This window comes from Pelobates fuscus, chromosome 2 (genome assembly GCF_036172605.1).
Source record: "Pelobates fuscus isolate aPelFus1 chromosome 2, aPelFus1.pri, whole genome shotgun sequence".
In the NCBI taxonomy this organism is placed as follows: Eukaryota; Metazoa; Chordata; class Amphibia; order Anura; family Pelobatidae; genus Pelobates; species Pelobates fuscus.
This window is the reverse complement of record NC_086318.1, coordinates 94,738,576-94,759,146: the sequence shown is the minus strand read 5'-3', so window position 1 is coordinate 94,759,146 and position 20,571 is coordinate 94,738,576. Positions and strand designations below refer to the sequence as shown.

The window sequence follows — 20,571 nt, the reverse complement described above, 5'->3', positions numbered from 1 at the left end:
TGGTATATACATATATGTTGATTAATTCTTTCCAATCATGTGATTTGACATATCTATATACATAATGCACTTGGTTCTATGTGTAGAGAAGAAATGTTACCTTATACTTATACATAGTCTTTCTGGGATTTTATTGTTTGAATGTTGAACAGTTGTAAAATGAATAACACAATGCTTTCCATTCATCACGTACCATGCATTTTATTACTTTCAATAAAATCTTCATCTTCTTTGTTAACCTTATCAGGAAGCTTGGAATACATTTTGATATTTTCATCCAAATACCAGGATTCATTTTCATCAAAAACCATAAAAAGGAGTGAAAATCTTTTAATTTTTGGCATGAATAGCTTTATTGGAAGAAGTGAGGACTTGCAAATTACAACAGGGCCAATCAATCCACTGTAAGTATCCTGAGATAAAAAATAGATACATGTTATTTTGTAGCTTATTTGTAGCTTATTTGAGGTTGGATACAATCAATTGATCTATAAAATTATATGTTTAAGAAAACTCCTCCCTAATCATATCAGCTGCAGACTAAATAAACCATTTTTTTTTTATTAAAAGGGGCATTGCTAGGGTAAAAAAAAAATGCCAGAGGCTTGAGCTAAAACAAAAGCCACATCACTGGCCCCTCCAAAACTCCATTCATCAAAGGAACACTCCACACCCATAGAGCACTACAGCTTGCTGAATAGCTATGTGCATGTGGAGTATCCCTTAAAATTCCACATTTATAAAAATGCCAATTTCATTGTGAAATTAGCACTTTTATATCTGAAAATACAAATGCATCTCCATCTGTCAATCAAACAGGAAGATTAACTGTTACCTGCCACGGCTTGGAAGGCTGAACTGTTCAGATTATTACGGTCTCAGACTGACTCTGAAAACCCTGGTACCAGTCATGAAGGGATAGTTCAACCCAGTTTGGCCGACCTTCACTCCTTAATCACTAATTTGACCTCCATTGCTACTAGGCTCAGGGTCTTGGAAGCTGCTACGATTGCTGGTACTTCCTCCTCGGCTGCCATTCCTCCTGTTATCCCCTTTGCGAGTGTAGGAGTGCAGGGTAATACTCTTTTGGTTTCTAACCAGCCCTCAGCCTCCATCAGTACCATAATCACGCCAGCCCATCTAGTTCCTCTGACACTGAGAAAGGACCTCTTGGAGGGATGGCAAAGATGGCAAAGATGTCAACCTGGTGTACTCATAGCTTCACAGGATGTCATCGACAACAAGTCTTACTCGTTTGGTGACTTGTCAGTCGTTATGAAAGCACGAGACCCTAGGCTTATAAAAAAACTTTCTATCCCGGAATTTGTTTTAGCTTTTGGGTTATTTAGGGACGTAATATGTTCAGTTGTTCCCCAAAGATGTGAAGATTTCGACATGTACTTGCACAAGCTGGTCGACTTCAGGCATAAGTACATTGGATTTGCATTTTTTGACTATCACAAGTCATTTTCAGCAAAAGCAGCCGCCGCACTTGCCCAGTTCAGCATTAAAACTGATTGGAGTTCTCTTGATACAGAATTATTTTGTGGGCATTTGACCAGTCTAAAAGTTCCAGCTTGTGCAGTCTGCTGATCTTCGACTCACGCAATAAATCTGTACCCTAACGACGCTGAGCTCCCATCCACCAGCCAAGCCCAAGTACCCAAGCTGCCAGGCCCATACAACAGGACCTTAAAGACAAGTTAGGGAGACCCATTGTCTTTTTGGGCAAATCTCAGATTTGCAAAAAATGTAACGCCGGCGGCTGCGGGTACAGCGCCTGCAGATTGCTGCATGTTTGCTCTCTGTGTTTCCGGGCACATGCTAAAACCATGTGCCCAAATAGATTGTTCTCTAGGCAATGACTGTCTCCAGTTAACGTCACCACTTTACAGTTCTGTCTGTTACATCACCCTTCACCTCACCTAATTAAATTTCTCACTGAAGGGTTCACTCACGGGTTCCACACAGGATTAGTCACAATCCCCTCACGAATGTGCCAATCTCCAATCTGCCTTGAGCAACCCACAAGCTGTGTCATTACTTATCTCTAAAGAACTCGAGCTAGGCTTCATGATTGGTCCTTTCACTCTGCCACCCTTCTCTAGATGGAGAACCAGCCCACTAGGCATCGCTACTGTAAAGTTTTCGAATAAACTACGCTTAATAATCGATTTTTCAACTACTCATTCCTCCATTACACCGAGTCTAAACTCACTAATCCCTTCCGAGGATTTTTCTCTTTAGTACGCTAGAGTGGACGATGCTATCGCTACCATCCTCAATGTTGGCAGGAGAGCTTGGTTATGTAAAACTGACATTGCTAATGCCTTCAAGCTCTTACCTATCCATCCCTCCCTGTGGCATCTGCATGGTGTTAAGTAGGAAGACCAGATCTATTTTGCTACAAAGCTTGTTGTTCGTGTCAGGATTACAGTATGATCCAGCACGTAGAATTGTGTAACACAGAGGACTGATAGGTAACGTATACTGGTTCTTAGAATGGCCAAACTAGTGTACCAAAGAATAGTCAGAAATAGCCGAGGTCAAGGGATACAGAAAGAGACACAACGATAAGGAAAAGCCAGGGGTCAGGGATGCCAGAAAACAGAGAAGTCAAAATCAATGCCAAAGTCAAATAACCAGAAAAACCAGAGTCAATAATGCTCTCTCGGACAACCACAAGGGAAACTACAACAGGGCACAGAGCAAGAGGAGAACTGGCCCTAAATACCACACCTGTGGATCTGATTGTTTGTAACTGGCCTTTGACCCCAAAGGCAGTTACCAGGTTCCTATTTGTATGATTGCTGCTCAGCACAAACCCTCCTGTGGATTGATTGCTGCTCAGCACAACTTTTCATGTCAGGACATTAAATGCCAATAATCACATTTTTATGTGCAGATGAATACGTGACATTACCCCCCACCTGAAGAACGCCCACCGGGCGGGCAGGACCAGGCTTGAGAGGAAACTTGGCATGAAAATAGCAAATCATGTGGCCAGCATGTTTATCAGACGCCAGAACCCAAGAATGGTCTGCTGGTCCACAACCTTTCCAATCCACCAAGTACCTTGTGCTGGCTGCTGCTTAACTACTGCAGATGCCCCAGAGCAATTCACTACCTAGACGATTTCCTGACCATCGAGGAACCTAACTCACCCCCCTGTCAGTCTACTACAGATGGTATATCTATTTCACACTCTGGGTGTACCAATCTCTGAAGCCAAGACTGACGGACCTGGTACAAAAATCACCTTCCTGGGGATTGTACTCTATTCTCAATCCCTGGAAGCTAGCTTTCCTGAAGAGAAAGTCTGCAGAATTCTGGAAGGTTTATCTGCTTGTTTGGATAGAGGTGTTTGCATTCGGAAAGAGCTGCAATCACTCTTAGGAACTTTTAATTTTGCCATGAGGATAATTCCCCAAGGTAGATCCTTTATCTCGCGGCTTTTAAGCATGCTGCATGGTTTTCCTGACGATGATAGCTTTATTGACATAGATGCCCAAGCAAAAGCTGACATTTCTATGTGACATTTATTTCTGTCATCATGGAACGGCAACTCTATGTTCAAACAGCCCATCTCAGATAAATCCCCTGTCATTTGGACTGATGCAGGTTATGCTGCAATCTTTGGGAATGAGTGGGTCCAGGTGCCATGGCCCCCTGAAACTAACCAATTACACAATTTCACTGACTCCTCTGCTCTGTTTGAAATTTTCCCAATGCTAGTCGCAGCCATCACTTGGGGGGTATCCTGGAGAGGTCAAGCTGTCAGGTGTTTTGTCGATAACCAGGCAGCTTGTGACATTCTCAACAAGCGTCACTCTGAATCATTGGTTATTATGAAACTGGTGAGGAGGCTGACCTGGCTAGCACCTACTCATCAGTTTTTTATTACTTGCACGCATGTTCCCAGTGTTCAAAATGCGGCTGCTGATGCTTTATCCCGCTTCAAATTTCAGGAGTTTTTCTGGCATCACCCCACAGCAAACAGACAAGCGACCAGGCCACCTCTTTTCGAAGAACTAATCCTGAATTAGAAGCTCTCCTAGCGCACAGTAAAAGATTGTCCTGAATGGGATTGTCTGTTAACACCAGGAAAACATGTGACAGAGCTTTCAGGTTATTTTCCAAATTAGTGGCAGACTTTCATATATTAAACTGCTTTTCTATTGAATCATTGGTCGCATTCGCTACCTTTTGCCATATTTCTTTAAAACTAGCACATAACACTATCAAGTTATACCTCACAGGTATTCCACACCAAATGCTTATCACATTCCCTAATTCACCTTCTCTGGTATCTTACACCATAAAGAGTGTTTTGAAAGGTATACAGAAGTTAAACTTCTCTCAAAACTCACAACGATTCCCAATTGACAGCTCTAAATTCCGAGACATTTCGAACCGACTAGACACTGCACCATTCGAACAACAAACAAACCTCATTATTAAAGCAGCCATTTACCTAGCTTTCTACTGTTTCCTCAGTCAAATGGGTACCGCAGTAGAGATCCCGTACTATCCAACACATTCACCCTGGTGCCTGGTCAAGGTTCTAGACGTACTTACCAGTACGCTTATAGGCTCATCAAAAGATGCACTTCCACTCAAATTACACGGTTAACCAATAACAACACACAAGTTCGTTCTGTACCATAGTACTCTGCTAGTTACGTTGGGGCTTAGTCCAACCTCTTACTCTGGTCATTCATTCCGCATAGGAGCAGCTTCAGTTGCATCCAGTCATAATGTTCCTACTCACATAATCAAAAAATAGGCCGCTGGAAATCAGTCATGTATTGCAGGTACATACCATGTCCAGAAAAGGAAATTAGAATTGCATTTAATACCATGGTTTTGCGAGTATCGTATCTGGTTTAATAAAGTTTTGCTTATCTTTTGCCCTCTTTATTACAGGCCTAACCACTCATCGGTTCTGGCACACCACCACTGACCTTTAGTATTATAATTTAACTCTTATTAGAATCTAGTATTTATCTAATTCACGATCGGCTATGGTTTCCGACCACAAATATATATATGTATATCTCAAAATCCAACTAGGTTATGGTGGGGAAAAATTGTGATTGAAAACCCCTTCTACCTGAAGTCTGTGGATAGTTAATACAATGTTAAACAAAAATCCGCAAACCAGTCAAGCCATAAGACTTGCTTTTCCCACAGAAATCACAAATCTGCAATGATGTTACTACCGCAAAGGATTCTGCTGATGATTTGCATTAACAATGAAACAGCTGACCATGAGTGGTTCACTGGCTTTGGATCTTTTCCTGAGTTGTGTTTCAAAGCTGTTGTATAAAGCAAACACAGACTCAAAGGAACCCATGTTTAAAATGGATTAAAGCAAAAATGTGATTGTTTGTTAAACTAATTTGCATACGCCCACCCAGAATTCATTGCGGTAGTAACATCACTGCAGATTTGTGATTTCTGTGGGAAAAGCAAGTCTTATGGCTTATGGCTCCTAATACTTATTCATCTGAAACAACTGGAAAAGGTTTAAAAAAACAAACAAACTCACCTTAATTTGATTCACATTAGAATAGTAAGCCCATGTCACACAATTTGCATCATGATTGTGACTAGGTCCTGACCTCTCAGGGATGTCCCAGATGTAAGTTTGTTTTTGCCCTGTGTATAATCAAGACACATTGTGTTTTATCAGTTTGGATATAACAAAATTATTTAACAATCTTAATAGATTATATATGTTTTTCTTTATTAGTACATTCAAGCCATTTTAAGTAATTATGTATTCTTCCAATTCGTTCTCTTTATTGCTTTGCCTCATTTTTAACGCTTGGCGTGCATTATCAGACAGTATTATTGTTACAGTGCTCATTGCATTAATGTACATCTTATAAGGAAACTGCTTTGGGAAATAATGGGGTGTGGCTAAGAGGATGAGGGTTTTACTGTAAAAAGCTACAAAACGTTTTTTTATTTTCTAGCAAAACTCAAGAGACTTGAATAGGAGGAAAAATACAGCATGCATATGATGCAAAAACCCATGAAATACACATAAATTGTATTGGTGCCCAGAGTGTCACTGGAATGTCCTTCTGATAAAAATCTATTTGATTTATTTCTTAAATATATTCAAGAACATAAACTTGACCAGGACAAAATTTAAGAGAATTGCCTGATTCAGACCAAAAAAGTTTTTTTTTTTTTTCTCCTTGTTATAATGTACTTTTGCTCAGGATTGCCCTGATTGTAATGAACACACCTTCTGTGGAAGAAAACTATATTTCAGACAGTTCTATACCAGTTAAATTAAATAGGTTCTAACCTTCTTTCCCGCTGCAGTTGCTGCTCCTCTATTGGCTGAGATCATACTTATGGGTGACCTTAGCCAATCTAATGCTTCACAACAGAGAAGTATTCAGGACTACAGTGCATGCGTGGTAATTCCCTTGCTGCACCAATTGCTTTTCCTCGTGAGGATGCAAAACCCCAATACATCTCTAATGGAATGTTTGATATCTTCATGCAGAGCAAATTTCGTTAGTATATAAAGACTGCAGGACCATGAAAGAAATTGTTTCTAAGATACATCTACTGGAGGTAGAAAGGCGCTATCGGCGATTGAGGTACTGCAGAGACCTTTCATGTCATCTGATACCATAAAGAGTGTTCTTAAAGGTATACAGAAGTTAAACCTGTCTCAAAACTCACAACAATTCCCAATTGACAGCTCTAAATTCCGAGAAATTTCGAACCGACTGGACACTGCACCTTATACCAAAACCACTATATGGTGGTATGCAACTTTTTTCAGTACACCCCCCCCCCCATGAAATCCCATTCAATAAATCATTTTAAATTAATGGCAACTCAAAGAAAAACTCAGGTCTTCGTAATGGGGACAAAACTGGCAGCAAGTTGAAATGTCCTGCTCTTTTATTAGGACTTTCATGGAGTGACAGGAAGATAGACAAGTAGATGTCAATTCTACTGAAGGTCCAAAGAAATGTATTGTTCTAATCTGTAATATAGTCACTAATAGCATAGACTATCTGTGAATTGCAGAAATGCAAAGTCAGTTTAAACATGTTCCTTAAGAATTAAATTTGTTACAGCAATTCCTACTCCCCAGTCCATCAAATACAATAATAGATAAATAGATAAATGACTCAAAGATAAATGATGTTGCTACTCCAGCACAGTAATGGTCTTTACCTGGTTCAGCAGGCTGGACTGAATCCCCTTCTGTTTTTACACCATGGGCATATATTGAATATGGTCTGCTTGCCTTGTTATAAAAGATGATTTTAACTTGACTTCCTACATTTGCTTTTATAAGCGGGCCTGTAAATGAAGGATGTGTGAGTATTCATTCAAATTAGGGAAAATAATATAATATTAGTGCTAAAATGTAAGTTTAGTAAAAAAAATAAAAATGTCCACAAAGACAGCATACAGGCAGTTGATTTCACTATTAAGTTTAAAATAAAAGATGTAATGTTAAATGTTTCCTTTAGAAAAACAATATTTCAATAATACACTTTTTGTTTGTTTTTCACACAATTTCAGTTCAGGTCTAATTACCTAAAATTTCCAAATGTTTTTGCTCTTGAGTCCTTGCTTTGGGTGTAGAAAATGTATTGTCTGTATATTCTCGATATACCGCTTTTTTATACTTAGAACCAATAAATGTATCACTTTTCTTTAAAAACGCATCTCCTAGACTAAAATACAAAGATAATTGGAAATTGGTTTACATCAGCATATAGTTTATAGAAAAACAAAAGCACATTTTATTAACAGAATTTAGAGGTAATTAGTCAAGATTACAATATCATGCATACACATCTTGCAGTACATCAAGAGCTGTTTTAGCATTATTTTTATTTATTTTTTAAAATCAGAACTGGTCAGAAAAACTTGCTATAAGTTTAAAGGGACACTATAGTCACCTGAACAACTTTAGCTTAATGAAGCAGTTTTGGTGTATAGAACATGCCTCTGCAGCCTTACTGCTCAATCATCTGCCATTTAGAAGTTAAATCCCTTTGTTTATGAACCCTAGTCACACCTCCCTGCATGTGACTTGCACAGCCTTCCACAAACACTTCCTGTAAAGAGAGCTCTATTTAGGCTTTCTTTATTGCAAGTTCTGTTTAATTAAGATTTTCTTATCCCCTGCTATGTTAATAGCTTGCTAGACCCTGCAAGAGCCTCCTGTATGTGATTAAAGTTCAATTTAGAGATTGAGATACAATTATTTAAGGTAAATTACATCTGTTTGAAAGTGAAACCAGTTTTTTTTTCATGCAGGCTCTGTCAATCATAGCCAGGGGAGGTGTGGCTAGGGCTGCATAAACAGAAACAAAGTGATTTAACTCCTAAATGGCAGTGAACTGAGCAGTGAAATTGCAAGGGAATGATCTATACACTAAAACTGCTTTATTTAGCTTAAGTAATTTAGGGGACTATAGTGTTCTTTTAAGAGAATTGGTAATTACATCTATCTAATTACCCATCATGAGCTTATATTATATCCAAGTTCTTTAGAAAATTTATTTGAGGAACACATTCGTTATATTGTAAAGCGCTGCGGAATTTGCTCTATAAATAATATAATAATAATAATAATACCCACATTACATTGTTACAAATACCAATAACAATGGCAAACTTTTATCTATTTCTGTCATACCTACTGCACAAGACGAACATTGTATCTCTGCACCTGTGCTAACATTTTAAATATCAATCTGTAAAACATATTATCCCACCACCACATTTTGTGCAGGCCGAGTAAATTTAAAAAAGCGTGTAAATTGACATAATTAGAATTGAGAATAGCATATACAAAGTAGACTTATTCAATACCTGTAGCAATATTTAAACATTTTAGAAAAGTCCTGGTCAGTAAAGTAACTGTGAAACCCCATCATATAAATACTAATTAAAATGTACTTCATCTACAGCATTGTTGATGGCCAGTTAATATTTTTTAAAGGAAACATTTTAATCATCTCAAATCAATTAATTTGTTGAAGGAACCCCATTGTCCATTCTTTCTGGAACTGATAATCTTCAGAGAGAATTCAGGCACTCATAAGATACTAAACAAATTAAAAGAACTTTGTGTGTAGGAAGGCACTTAGACAAACATACACTTAATATTAAATCTAGTGCTGCTACTAGACTCTAATGTATTTTTATTTTTTATTCCATATATTTTATTGGTTTACAATTATTATTATTATTAGCATTAACCCCTTAAAGGACCACTCTAGGCACCCAGATGACTTCAGCTTAATGAAGTGGTCTGGGTGCCAGGTACCTCTAGGATTAACCCTTTTATTTTATAAACATAGCAGTTTCAGAGAAACTGCTATGTTTATAATGAGGGTTAATCCAGCCTCCAAATCCTCTAATGGCTGTCTCATTGACAGCCGCTAGAGGCGCTTGCGTGCTTCTCACTGTGAAAATCACAGTGAGAGCACGCAAGCGTCCATAGGAAAGCATTGTAAATGCTTTCCTATGCGACCGGCTGAATGCGAGCGCGGCTCCTGCCGCGCATGCGCATTCAGCCGATGACGTCGCGATCAAGATGGAGAGGAGGAGGAAAGCTCCCCGCCCGGCGCTGGAAAAAGAGGTAAGTTTAACCCCTTCCTCTCTCCAGAGCCCGGCGGGAGGGGGTCCCTGAGGGTGGGGGCACCCTCAGGGTACTCTAGTGCCAGGAAAACGAGTATGTTTTCCTGGCACTAGAGTGGTCCTTTAAGGACTAAACCAATTCACCTCTTTCATATTAAATGCACCCACACTTATATATAATTTTGTTCATGAGAAATAGGGCTTTCATGTCACATCCAATATTTATATATAAAACATAATTTAATCTGAATAAAATATAAATAAATGTGAGAAATGAATAAATGTTATTTCTTTTTAGTTCTGCATGGCACTTTAAATGTGAATGTCATAATACCGTTAGCTGTTACTGCAATAAAGTACACATATTTGTACTCAGCGATGTCTTACGAGTAAAACAGTACCCGTCATGTACAGGTTTTATGGTGTTTTGGAAAATTACAGGGTCAAATATAGCATGTTACATTTTTCAGTATATACACATTTAAATTTGCAAGATTGGTTATGTTGCCTTTGAGACAATATGGAAGCCCAGGAATGAAAATTAACTCCATGATGGCATACCATTTGCAAAAGTAGACAACCCAAGGTATTATAAATGGGGTATGTCCTTTTTTAGCAGCCATTTAGTGACAACCACTGGCCAAAGTTAGTGTTCATATTTGTTTGTATGTGAAAAATGCAAAAAATTTAATTGAACGCTAATTACTTGCTTCACTCACGGCAGTGTGGATTCAGTCCTTTCCATGGTGACCCCTCTGTGCAATTGGTTATGTGGGAAAATCATAAGGCAAAATGGGGTATAATGCCCAGTGCCATTGTAGCTGGGCGGGGACACTCTGACTTGGTTTCCGCCTACGGTCTTTTTTCCGTCACTGCAATTGGCCGATGGATGAATGGGGCGGAGAACATTCTGTATGATGGAATATGCAGTCCACCTTCCCAAATCTAAATGTAGGGGGTGTGCCGAATGAACAAAGGCGTTCCCATCTTATGGATGTGAGAGCCGTTACGTCACAAGCCCACCCCCAAATTAACATAAGGGGAATAGACTCACGATTTAGCAAACCCCTGATATCATTTGATTGGTTTAAAATAATTAGAGGCTTGTTCAACTATTTAGCACCTTCCCTTCAAAAAGCAGGCTATGGGAGGTCATTCAACGCTAGCCCCAGATGAAGGCGCAACATCTTTAGCGCCGAAACGCGTCAGGCGTTTTTTTAAATTTAAATGTTTGACTTTGGTTATTTGTAGTTAGCATTATGATTTAGGCTTAATTATTTTTGGGAAGCACGAGGGTATGGGATTTATTTTGTTTAAATAGGTACTAAGAGGGAGCAATAGGAATCTAAAAAATAATGCAGGGTTAGAATCCGTATTGAAGAGATTGCAGCTCTATGTCTAACTGTCTTATTTGCTTATTTCTAATCGAGTTAATGTGGTATGTAGGGATCTTTTATCCCAAGGTATTAAGCAGTTATAGTATAATCTATGTTACCTAGAATTTAACTACATTAAAATACTCAAAAACTATCAATAATAACTTGTTTGTATATTATGTAGCGTTTTTAAAGGGTATTAGACGGTCATAGGTGAATCTATGCTACCTAGTATTTCACAATATTGAGTAACTCCATTTATTTTGTTGCTCCTTATGTAGCATTTCTAAAGGTTGTCTTTTTAAACCACTGATCTTCAAAGGACTCTCTCCCCCACCCTGCACTATACAAGAATCTTTATAATTTTTATATTAATGCAGTTTTCCTATCTTCCTCTCTCTTAGTCATTTAGTTAATAGACCACTTTACCATGCTCCAATACTTAATAAAGGATTTTCCCAAAATTATAGAGGCTTTATGTAGTTTTTTTTTTTTAAATCTCATATTTAATCTCATCCCTATAATATATTTTTTTTCATTTGCATACTTGGATCCTTTGTCCTAGCAATCAGTAGTTTAATTTGTTATGGGAATTTCCTCACTTTGGTTTCTCTCTCTATGTAGTTAGGGATTGTAGTTTGTATTTTTTGTTGTATATTACCCAGGGTTATGACCTAATTTGGAAATTTATCCCAGGAGAGACCTTACCTCTTTTCTTCCTTTGTACGTAAAGTGCCATTTGTGTGTGAAAAATGCAAATAATGACACTTTTACTGATGATATTATTGTTGTGATATCTTTTACTGTTTTAAAACACTAATATTTGTGTTCAGCAAAGTCTTCCAAGTAAAACAGTACCCCCCCTCGTCCAGGTTTTATAGTGTCTTGGAAAGTTACAGGGTTAAATATAGGACGTGCGGACCAAATTCTCTGGACTTTGTCTGGTTTGTCAGGCAAGTCCCTCAAATTGTAATTAATCAAATGACTTAATTATGTAAAAATATAATGTAAATATATATGTAGAATTTAAATATATATTGTGGCGAAAGTGACCTCGCCACTGGTTTTTGGAGAGGACTGTTTGCCAGCCTCCTGCCCTGCGACTATGACCCTGGGATGTATTGCCCTTCTAGGAACTGATTTGGGCATATTGTATTTTATTATGCTGTTGCTGGCCCTTTAAGAACCATCTGGGGACATACTGTGGAGTTACTGGGTGGCCACCATTTCATATATCAGAGGCACATGGTGAGAACAATGGATGAAGCACATGGTGAGAACAATGGATGGCGGCCATTTTAACTCACAGACACTGTTTTGACTTTTCTACATGGTGCCATCTCGCCGGTATTTGATGCACAAAGACATCGTTCAGTAGTTGTAAACTACAGAAAAGGGGACACAATTAACAGTAATTATTTTTCATATAGCCTGTACATGTTCTGCGGAATCTGCATTAAACCGTATCTTCCAAACTACTGAACGGATCTGGGTGAATTTTGGATATGTGGTTCACCCAGATCCCCCGGTTCCGAGGATATATTTTTATGGGGTTATTGCATGTTTTGGGGTCCCTGTGATATGTTTTATAATACTGTATTTCTCTGCCTGTGATAATTATATTAACCATTGTGTTCAGTAATCATGTCACAGGCAGAGGGGAGGATTTTGTGTGGGGGTGTCTGTGTGTAATATTTCTATAAAATATTTGACAAGAAGAGGAAGTAACCCGCCAATGTAAACATTGCATCTCCCACTTGACAAACATGCAAAGAAGTGAAACAGCCTAAGGGTGAACAAGCAGCCCTTTTGGGGATGTACCGTATTATATAACGTAATTAGGCTGACGGTTGCTTTTTCATCCTAAGGCTATTTTGCTTCTTTGCACTCATACGATCCTGTTTTTCTACTAGGAGTTATCAGACTTTGCTAAAGGGGCAGTCTAAATACCATGACTACATCATCACATTAAAGTGGTTATGGTACCTGTCATCTCTTAGCACCATCCCACAGATCAGTGTTAAACCCTTTCTGAATAGTTTAACACTGAATAATGTCTCTAAGCATTGGCAATATCTGCTAATAAGATAATTCTTCCACATTAGCCAGTGATAAGCAGAAAATGGCAGCTGAGCGCTCTCAACTGCGGCCTTTGCTGGTATGAACTGGTATGGCTAATGTGGAATGTTACTCTGCATTATATCTACCGCCAGTGGAGGGAGAATCATGGGCACGCTGGGACACTGAACTGTGGGATAGTGCAAGGAATGTCCACACACAATAACCACTTTAATGAGAGGTCATAGTGCCTACTGTGCTACTTTAATTTATATATCTGTCTTTTTCTCACCAAATGTTCATAATTTATTTAACAGAAAATTAGTTATAAATTGGCTACGAGAGTACTACTCCCTCACTTGGCACACTGGTATTCGAAAGCCGTATTTTATTATTTCATTATAGAGTCTATGAGGAGTACCTTTCGTCATGGTGTTTATGTCTCTCATGTTCCCAAGTGCGATTTGGAGAATAGTCCCATTCTACTTCTTCAGCTGCAATGTAATATGTCTGTCTAAATGGGATTACAATTTTAGACTTCTTCTGGCTGCTGCAATCTTTAACCCGATAATGTTGCTTCATGCCACCAGTAAAATGGTCCGTGGTCATGCACTTCACATCAAAAACACCTAAGGAAGAAGGCATTTCCATTACACATCTCTGGTACAATGTTTGTACATGTGTATCGCATGCAATTTAGACTTTAAAACAGGTGGCCTATGTTCTTGCCTTCCTCTGGATGTAACTATTTAAGTATTTTTTTTTATTTTGTTCACATTTGAAACACAGTACTCAACTAATCTCCATGTTAAGATGTCAATTGACATTTGCCTCTATGCATATTCATACTGCCTTCCCCTGCTTTCAATTCTTACTTTAATTAATTTCAGCCTTAGAGATGTAATTTGTTTTCTGTAACACGTCACAAATTGGGGTGTTGATTATTTGTTTAGTTGATGATTTTCACAATTATAATATGCAGAGTGTTGCATACTTAATTTATGTATGCATGTATATAAGTAAGTGTGTATGTATCTAAGTGCTTATTACATAAACGTTGCACAATATCTCAGTATGTTAGATAAACCTGCCAGCCCAACTTATTAATGAATTCTGGTAAAAAGAGTCTTCTTGATAACCTAAGATTTTTCCTACATGATTCAACACGTGATGTTTAGAAAAAGGAGAGTCTGCCAAATGTATCACTAGAGTACAGAACACCAAATTAAAGTGAATAGAAAACTGAATGGAAAAATGTCTGTAAAAAGTGAAGTTTTGGAAGTGCTTGGATGTTTTTATTTTAGCCTAAAATTTAGCAATTTGGTTTGACATTTATTAACAGTTCTAAGCTCAGTGAATAAACCTCACAATATCCTATAATTAAAAACAAATCCTGGTCAGGCAAGTTATACACATTACCCTATCAATCGTATACCATACCACCCAACTGTCATAGATTTGGGAGAATCATCCAAAATGCTGCCTCCTGTCCTACTGCCTCAGGTTCTCCTGCAGCTAGAGACATCCCAAACGCACTAGACAGGCTGCCAGTCTGGCTGAGCTACCACTTTTGGGCATTGCCAGTCATGCAAATGGTGTAACTGGCACACACCCGTAGGCCTACTGACCCCCTGCCCCAATTTAAAGAAATGTTCCAAGAACCATAACTACTGCAGCCCACTGTAGTGATCATGATGCCATGAATGCCTCCCAAGGTGAGTAGTCAAACTGTTTGTGCTGGTCAGCTCCTCTTATGCAGCCAGACGCTCTCTGCACGGAGCTGCCATGACAGTCCACAGAAGAGGCTGTGATTGGCACTGCCGTTGGACCATAGGTAAGTTGTCAAACTGCGTGTGCAAGGTTTGATTACTTACCCTGCACTCCTGGCACAGGCTGAGATGATTATGGCACTTGGAGCATTCCTTTAATACCTCTTAATGGAGAGGTATGTTATATAAACATTAAACACAATCTGCTATTGCCCCAATGTTACACTGCACCACTCTCTATATTACACAGTATTTAGCAGTTTAACAAAAATCTTCTCTTTGTGTTCTTTTACCTGCATTGTCAGGTCGCATGAAAGCTGAAATAGAAATGTGTGGGAAAACACTTGCTACATCTCTTCTTCCAGAATGGTGATCTGTAAAAGTGTTTCCAGTAAAGTGGATTCCGTGCATGTCTACCTCGCTCCCGATGCCCATCACATACCACAGAACTGAATTCCCTGTGCACATTTCCAGACCAGGCTGATTTCCATACATGTAACCATTGATAGCTGAACGCAGTATACAAAACAGAAAATTATTACCATTGAACTGTCCAACTGTGGCTTCAGAGAGTATGAAAGGGATAGAGTATGAATCAAATTATTGAAAGGAACGTTAGCGCATTAGGAGTAGAAATCTGTATTCCTAACGTTATAGTGTTTCTGTCCCTAGTAGTAATAGGCCTCCGCCCTTTGGTAGTAGTTGTTTGGTACACTCCCATAGCACTGCTCACCTCTCCTCCCCAGGCACCATCTTGAAGGAGGCAGGAACTCCTCTGGTGCAGTCCAAATAAAGCCTCCTCGTTGAGGAGCAATGGGGGACCTAATACACATGCACGACAAGTAGTGCAAGCACTACATATATTCAAACATTCCCATAGGAAAGCATTGAACCATGTTTTCCATGTCACATGACTGGGTTTTACTCGGTCTGTGCTGCAGAAGCTCCTCTAATGAGTGTCGGTATGACAACAACTAAAAGAGTCGAAAAAGGAAAATGAGCGTTTACTGTCCTAAAGATAATATAGGGTAGAAGTCTAAAAACATGTCATTTATCAGGTATTCGTTAAAAAAGGGAAAGACACTTCTTAAATAAACCAAAACAAAACTAAAATATGGGAAGACAAAGTGAACTCAAAAAGAATAAACTAGAGAATGGTTGCTGGGACACTCCAATGTCTAATATGAGGGTGTCTCGGACGCTCAAATGTGTAATATGAGGGCGTCGGTGTCTGTATCTACTGGTGACCCATACTAGATAATACAAAAGCAACAAAACACAAGGTGGCAACAGTGTATAAAAATATATCGACTAGAATCCCTGCAGAAGAGTGAACACCCAGTAAGTCAACATTAGAAACACTGTTGCGACAGTCTGAGTAAATTGAAAAGGTACACAGTAATCGAAAATCAGGAAGGGAACAAAAAAGGGGAATATAACCTAAATGGTCCCAATAAAAAGGGTGAATAGTAATGCAGATAGAATCTATATAGAAAACCCCAATTATTGAGCCGAACCTGGAAGTGGAGCAAAAATAAACACTCATATATCGTATAAACAGAGTCTAATGTGAGACTAAAGGTCAGCGACTACTATCTAGATTAGATCCCTAATCTGTGCCTTCGAGGGTACCTACGATTCTTGGATATAGGAGAACACTCTAGTTTAACTGTAAAACAACAAAAAATAAAAATAAAAGTGAAAGAAGGTTTAAGAAAATGGTAAGACGTAGAAATAAGCAAGCTAGTATAGACATACCTAGGTAGAAACTATACCGTCCAGTATTGGCACGAAATAACCGCCACAGTGTCCAAAATCGCAACACCCCAGCCTGCTAGAATTCTATAAATCTTATTTTAGCTAACATAATCAGCATTGCAAAAGTAATAGCCAAAGTCTCTCGAGTAAAGAGTAACTAATGCAGGATAGGGTGTCATACTGAGCCCCGACGCTCGTTTCGCCGGTAAGCAGTTCTTGAGGGGTATATATCCATACTATTTATTCATCACTTACCGGGTCTCATGTTATAACTATACTTATATTTATTTTTCCATATACGTATACATATATGTATAAATTCAGAATTGTCAGGAATTCAAAGTGAATTTTGTGTTTATCTCATGGCCAACTTTTAGCTGCCCATCATTTCTTTTTAATTAATAAATTAATATATATATATTTTTAATTGCTTACAGTGCATCATATTAGACTCTTGGAAGTCTGGATCTTCTTTGTTTACTTTGTCTGGACTGCTTGTAAATAAACGTATGTTTTCATCCAAAAGCCAGCTCTCGTTCTCATCAAATACAGCTGACAAAAGAAAATAGAGGTGATCTATGCCAACCTGCAAAGGTGGGAAAAGAATTTGCGATTGGAAAATAGACACACAACTTTTACATTTAGCATTTCAAAGTACTCACAGAAAATGGGAATAAAAAAAAAAAAAGTAATGCTTTATTTAAAGAAAGGGGGAAAAACAATTTCACAGCCAATGATTTCAAATTAAATCTGTATTACTAAATATAATAATGATGATGTCAACTAAACCATAGCCAATAAACCATATTGTTTAAGTCTTCATCTTTTACATCGGTTTCAAAGAAAGAAAAAAAAAACTCTTTAATTTGATGACTATCCTGCTCTGCAATCCTAGTATCAAGTGTAAATATCTTTCCACTTTTTCATTTATGAAATCACGTTGTTGTTGAGCTAAGAAAAGTCATTGTACGGCTTTATATATGGGCTTGAACTAAATAGGAGGTTTTGAGATATTATTCACAACATATTAAAAACAATGGTACAATCAGAGTTGCCTCTAGAAAAACAATTGCCTTTTCGTTTTCTGCAAAGAAACTGTAGATATGTACGAAACAAATGCTGTTTTTTGTCAACATTTTCTTGACACATTTCAAACTAATTATCTCAGTAATGTCACGGAATATTAATGGATCAGCTCCAGCCTCGATTAGTGTCTCTTAGGCTTTAGAAGGAGTGACAGGATCTACAAGTTCATCAAAATATTTATCTTTAGAAAATATATCTGACCATTATATATTATGGAACGACCTCCCGCACACTTTCAAATCTTCCCCAAGCCTAAAGTCCTTTAAGAGATCCCTCTCTACATACCCCAAAACAGAATGCACATGTTATGGTTGATTATATATTTGCTACCTGTTCTATGTTAAATTTTGTATATATTGTGTATTAATATTGTTTTTGTATTTTATTGTATCCTATTGTATCAATGCAATGTTTTGTGGACCCAGGACATACTTGAAAACGAGAGAAATCTCAATGTATCTTTCCTGGTAAAATATTTTATCAATAAATAAATAATATCTGACCATTAAAAAGCTACATATCTAATTAGACAATATATTTACATTTACAAGATGCTTACGTCTAGAGCTGCAAAAGCCTGTAGGCCCTCGGCCACCTTCAGTATATATAACAGAAACAATTCCAATCTTTGTTTATTAACGCATTATTTTTACCTGTTTGTCATTTTTAAGTGAGCGGCATACTAATAAAGGACCCACTAGTCCAGTATTGGTGTCTTTAATAGGATCCACAGATGAGAAGTACAGCCATGGTAAGCAGTTCCGGTCACGTGGGGTGGAACCAAAAGTGTCTGGTATATACCATTCGTATGTGAATGTATCCCCAGGTTCCACATGGGAAGCAGGTGTAGGAGACTTGTTCTCTATGGTGAAGGTGAACAAACAAAAATATATATTTTTTATTGGTATTAGTTTATATAGTTGCTGTAAATTACTGTATTTTTTTATCACATTTATTATCTGTCAGAATTAAGTGACCATTCCACTGCTGTAGCTATGGATGGTTTGTTATGGCCATACTGGCAACAAACATGTTTCAAACACCAAACAATCTGTTTCTTTAGAATTAAGCTGTCAAATTATGTGCCTCATGATACGTTTATGCGCTTGAAAACTGTAAAACATCAATGCTTTAGCAACATCCAAACCTAAGGCTTGGTTATCTGTTTGTATGCTTAACTAATTAATCGTAAAGCGCTGCGGAATCTGTTGGCACTTTATAAATACCAGAAATAAATAATAAATAAATAAATAAACTAAAAGAAAGAGAGGGGGCAGAGGATACAAACTACTATAATGGTAATGGAATACTGGAAAAAAGTATATATTTATATATACACTAAAACGTAACTTTTAATAAAAGTATAAATCCCTAAAAGGTCTCATAAGACAAAAAAGAACTACTACAACACAGAACTAATTGTACTAAATACACATGCACAAAAAACAAAAATTAAATAAAATGACAGAGGCTGGTCCATACTGCACCAAAAAAGTAAAAGATCCTTTAGACAGATATAGTGTAAATCACTAAATCATATGTCAGTTAAACTGTTTGGTAACAGAATATCAACTAACAAAAAAATGAATTATAGGTACTTACTGGGTGGCCACCAGGGATAATACTGATTCTATTAACAACTAAGTATCTCAGTCGCTATAGGGATGTATCCAAAATGTAACAAAAAATAGTAGCTATCAGCGTCTGTGAGATAGATATCTATTAAGGAAACTGACACTGAGGGTAGAAATCCCTATAGTTAACCGAATGTAAAGCAGGATAGGGTGGGGGGGGGGGGGGTGGGGGGGTGGGGGGGTGGGGGGGGGGAGAGGGAAGGAAAGGAATTAACACAATTACTGTCCCTATTGTGCCTTCAAGGGCACCCCTTATCCCACAAAAAAATGACCCTAATATTAGATAAAAATCCACTCCACCCCCTAGTGCAATCGGTGATGCACGCTAAATCTGCTCTGATGAGCTGATTTAGCGAAATGTAAGGACTGACAGAGGGGTGAGGTGTGAGAGGACTGACTAGAGAGGAAAATCAGTCTGGCGGCAGCATTCATTACAGATTGTAGCAGGGCAATACGGCTTTTGGGAAGACCAATTAGGAGTGGGTTACAATAATCCATGTAGGAAATTACTAGAGCATGAACAAGCTCCTTGGTAGCACATTGCGTAAGAAAGGGGAATCTACAGGATTTGGCAACATACTGGATGTGAGGCACAAAGGTGAGGCCAGAATAAAGTATGATGCCAAGAGAGCGCGCTTGCAAGGATGGACTTATATGGATACCACTAATTTGAAGGGAGGGCAAAAGAGGAGGATCATAATTAGGAGGAGGAAAGACAAGGAGCTCAGTTTTAGAGATTTAGTTTCAGAAAGTGGGAGGACATGCAGTCAGAGATGAAAGAAAGGCAAGCAGTGACACGTTGCAGGATGGCAGGGGAGAGGTCCGGGGAGGAGAGATATATCTGGGCGTCATCAGTGTACAGATGGTAGTGGAATCCAAATAAGGTAGTAAGTTTTGCCAAGAGAGGCGGTATAAAGAGATAATAGAACAGAGCCTTGGGAAACTCCATTGAGACAGGACGAGGGGAGGAGATATCATTAGAAAAGGAGACGCTGAATGAGAGGACAGAGTCACAGAGACCAAGTGATTGAAGAGTTTGAAGAAGGAGAGCATGATCAATGGTGTCAAAGGCAGCAGAGAGGTCAAGAAGAATTAGTATGTTGTAGTGGCCTTTGGATTTAGCTGTGATTAGGTCGTTAGTAACTTTGATAAGAGCAGTCTCAGTAGAGTGGAAAGGGCAGAAGCCAGACTGAAGAGAGTCAAGGAGAGACTTGGAATTGAGGAAGTGGGACATACGGATAAAGACAAGTC

The 20,571-nt window shown here is 38.3% G+C and overlaps 1 protein-coding gene across 1 annotated transcript in view; it reads right to left on the bottom strand.

Moving 5' to 3' along the window:
• Positions 1 to 20,571, bottom strand: part of LOC134586721 (ceruloplasmin-like) — a 67,688-nt gene that overhangs the window by 6,200 nt on the left and 40,917 nt on the right. Inside the window, exons 9-16 of the mRNA XM_063442476.1 lie at positions 18,340 to 18,548; positions 17,036 to 17,186; positions 15,136 to 15,351; positions 13,495 to 13,702; positions 7,582 to 7,721; positions 7,213 to 7,341; positions 5,552 to 5,661; positions 194 to 413 (exon numbers count right to left, since the gene is read on the bottom strand). Coding sequence (XP_063298546.1) covers positions 194 to 413; positions 5,552 to 5,661; positions 7,213 to 7,341; positions 7,582 to 7,721; positions 13,495 to 13,702; positions 15,136 to 15,351; positions 17,036 to 17,186; positions 18,340 to 18,548 — 1,383 coding nt within the window. The remainder of the gene's footprint in view (positions 1 to 193; positions 414 to 5,551; positions 5,662 to 7,212; positions 7,342 to 7,581; positions 7,722 to 13,494; positions 13,703 to 15,135; positions 15,352 to 17,035; positions 17,187 to 18,339; positions 18,549 to 20,571) is intronic.